The sequence below is a fragment of the Trachymyrmex septentrionalis genome, unplaced genomic scaffold (genome assembly GCF_001594115.1).
Source record: "Trachymyrmex septentrionalis isolate Tsep2-gDNA-1 unplaced genomic scaffold, Tsep1.0 scaffold74, whole genome shotgun sequence".
NCBI lineage: Eukaryota > Metazoa > Arthropoda > Insecta > Hymenoptera > Formicidae > Trachymyrmex > Trachymyrmex septentrionalis.
The window spans coordinates 1,032,947-1,036,897 of NW_017305927.1; the positions used below are offsets into that span (position 1 = coordinate 1,032,947).

Genomic DNA, 3,951 nt, shown 5'->3' on the forward strand with positions numbered 1-3,951 from the left:
TAACGAAAAATTGGTGGTTGTCGCGCGGAATGTCACTGTTGTGCGGGCAGATATTACGATTATAGTAGGAGTCTTAACTTTCCCACGCACAACGGACAGGTCAGTTTTTGCTTAACTGAAAGAATGGAAATCACGTAGTGTCTCTGTTATGAAACACAAAGAAGAAAGATTTCTCTATTTAGAAAAAAAAAAAAAACGCACCGTGCGACAGTCTCCTTGCATGATCCTGCTTTGTGTACACCTTGGCCACGTATCGGCAAAACATCTTATCGAAGAGAGCCAGAAAAACCGGAAGCAGAGTATCCTTCACCAGTGGCAACCACGTTGCCAGATTTTGCGGTGTGCAGAAATTCTTTAGAAGGCTCGGCCTAATCGAGATAATCTAGGAAATCATGTTTAATTAATTTAAACATTTATCATGCTTCGAAATAATATTATACAATTTATATAAGTACTTTCATAAATTTTGCAACAGGATATGATCATATCTGTAATATACATATATAATATAATGTAATCGACACACAACGTAATGATTACTGTTATAATAAGTATATAATAAATTAATCGATTACTTGGAGTACGTTTGTAATAACACTTATGAGCGCGATAATCATTAATCGAATGTGATCATTACTGTTGAATGTATATAGAAAACGGTATCCCTGCAATCTGTTGCGCCTAATGCAATGTAATGCAATCTAGGCATTCTAGACCACGGCGGGTTTTTCTTCGCGCTAATAAATTTCACCAGAAATCGTGTCAAGAAGATTCTATATTCAGAAATTGGGTCCAGCTTTCGCCGTGAGGAATCTACCATATACGTTCATCGTTCAGATTGGGTCAATTACACGCAGCTAATTGTTCAACGTGCGTTGTCTGGGTGTCGTGCACACACGATATCTTAACGTCATAAGAGAAAAAGGATCGTACCTCGCAGATTATAGGAAGACATACGTTGGAAATGTGCGAGCGGGCCTCTTACAGAGGTACTGCGAAAAAAAAAAAAAAAAAACTTTCGTTTTTAACCGCGGATTCGCGCAAGAATTCGCGGTGAAAACTCCGCGGTCGCGCTTTCAAAAGTACGCGCATCATACGCGATGCAACGCGATATGATGTGGTGCGAGTATGTACGCAATTTTACGTGCACTGAACACGCATGTTCTATCTATGTGAATCGCACTATTTCCTTGATTACTACAATGTCATTTAAAGATAAGCGAGCGATGGTAGATAATCCTGTTGGCTAAATTCTTGTGCAAACAACACGAGATAAATGATAAATTCTTGGTCGTAAAATTGAAATCCTCTGTAGTTTTACAAGTACTTGTAGCCATAGAATTTACTTTAATAGAAATTTTAAGAAATTGATTAAGATCTCATATGTTTACTCAAACAGAAAATTAACCTTAATTACGAATTAATTTAATTTTGTTTGATGACAATAGGTTAAAAAATATTTTATTTGTTACATAAACCTTAAATTTATGTAACTGTAAAGGAGGATCGATTTCTGTTCAAAAAGATGTAAATAAAAGGACCAGTGTTTTTTTTTTGTAGATTTTGATTTAGTGGTGATAAAATTATTAAAAAGTTCACTTAACGTTTGGGGAAATTTACTTCAAAAATTAAGTAACTGAATAACATCAAACATAATGTATTTATTCAAATTTCAATATTTTTGCTTAATTTTTGTGGTATTCCCCAAACGCCACGAACTTTTTGATAACTTTATTATATTCAGGAGGTATTACATATAAAAAAAACACTATTTCTTTTATTTACATCTTTTTAGGCAAAAATCGGCTTTTTTTTTAATATCCTCTTTATATAAGCACGCATTTTCGGAATATATATGACTCTGTGCGAAGATAAAATGTATCTTTTTACAAGTTTGGACGAGGTGTTTCTTTTTCAAGATAATTCATTCGTGTAAATAATTTTATTTGTCTTCACTTATTACTGCTACTTTATATAAATTTTTAATCGCGATAAGATAATCAAATTACCGTTAATTAACGAGTAGCAAGACCTTCCTTTCAGTTGATACATTTTTGCCTCCCACTGTATATAGTGTATATTTTATCACGAACGGTATAACGTGCGGTAGTACCGCTGCTGGTTACGTGAGTAACGGCCGGTCTAGTCCGAGGTATGAAATCGAAACTAGTTGTACCTTAATTATAGAATAGAGCGGCACTATATGCGCGTGTATAAGTGTGTAAGTACACGCGCAATTCTCGATCCCGTCTCTTTCTCTCGAACGTGTATCGCTCCGGTTGGTGCGATGATTGCCACAATCATAAATTTTCTGTTATATTGCACTTCTTTTAATTAATTCCTTTAGCGTAATATGTGTAAAAATATCTTTTGCAAAATTATGTCTTGTACTTACGTTATAAAATGGCATTTTAGTATATTATGTGGAAGTGATAGCGAAAAAAATTAAATTTCTTACTCAGTATTATTTTGCAGTGTAAAGTTGATACAAGATTATATCGGCATCTTTCGTGTTTCATTAATTTTTTAAATAAAATATTTCTTTTTATTATTATCTATGTTCAAATTTTTTTAATGTTAATTTGGACTAATATTCCGTTTAATCGCATATTTGTCTATTATCTCGAGTACATTGTTTCGATTGACACCACAAACGGAGCACAGCCTTTTTTTTCTTCTCTCATATGTATTCTCTCACACCTTAAAAGAACTACATAATGTTTTGCAACTTGTTCTCCGTTTGATCGATCTGTGAGTTTCTTTAGTGCTAACTTTGATCGTAGTAACTCGCGCCGATCTCATGCATTGATGTTTTACTTTAATTGCCGTTGGTAAACGCAAGAATAACGCCCACAAACACGTTCAATTGCGCTTGTTAAAAGTGCGTTCGGACCGATCGAAGCTCCGATAACAATTACTTAATATGCGAGAAACCGATTGAAATCGATCCGAAATTTCTCAAGAACAGCGAATTTTGAGGTAAATGTAAATTAATACAAAGCGAAAAAGTAAAGGCCTTATTTGATCAAAGCAGATCTTGGTGTTTAATGATACAATAATAAGCAACCTATTACTTTCAAATTAAACAGATTTGATTCGATTCGATTTGATGTAAAAATTTCAAATTTGATTCATTTTCTAAAGTTTATCAAAGATTCGGTTTGATTCGATTCTTACCTTAGAAACGCTTCGCACACCTTTATATTTTAATTATAATAACATAAATATATTCTAATTATATTTTCTGCCGAGAACAGCTATTGCAGAAAACGATTGTAACTGCAATCAAATAAAAAACAAGTAAAAAGTTTTATCATCGCTTCTATATGTACATTTAAAGTTTATATTAAAGTTTTTTAATTGCATGGTTGGTAAAAATCACATTTTTTTAAAAGATAAAACATCTAAAAAATAATACCTGTCACAAACCACAATTCAATTTTCTTTGATATATATATATACAATATATATTAAACATAACAATCTAAGAAAAACATATGTATTCTTTTTATATCGGCCCAATTTCTAATTTAAGGGATGGAATAATTTCTTAAAATTAATGGAAACAGAGAGATTGTTATCAAAATATTAAATTTTTGAAAAATTTAAATATACAGTTATAAAGTTAGAAAATTCTGATTTGTCTATTTTCAATTAGAATTCCAATAAATGCAACCAAATTTTTTTCCAGTGTACTTTTGAGTGAACATTTTGTGCGAAATTTTCATTGTGTGCTAATTATTTACTGATTTTGAAAAATAGTTTTAAACCGAAATTGGAGTATAGAATATCACAAATTAAATTGACAAACATTTTAATATTTATATTAATAATATTAGTATTAATGAGTATTTTAAACTATTACAAAGAATTTGTTGCGAAAAAGATCTATTTTGATCGAATAAGATCGTCATTTCTTTCATTTATTTGTGTTATTCATATATTGATCAA

At 31.6% G+C, this 3,951-nt stretch overlaps 1 protein-coding gene across 1 annotated transcript in view; it reads right to left on the minus strand.

Moving 5' to 3' along the window:
- Nucleotides 1–3,951, minus strand: part of LOC108754032 — a 22,104-nt gene that overhangs the window by 4,841 nt on the left and 13,312 nt on the right. Inside the window, exon 4 of the mRNA XM_018496047.1 lies at nucleotides 202–382. Coding sequence (XP_018351549.1) covers nucleotides 202–382 — 181 coding nt within the window. The remainder of the gene's footprint in view (nucleotides 1–201; nucleotides 383–3,951) is intronic.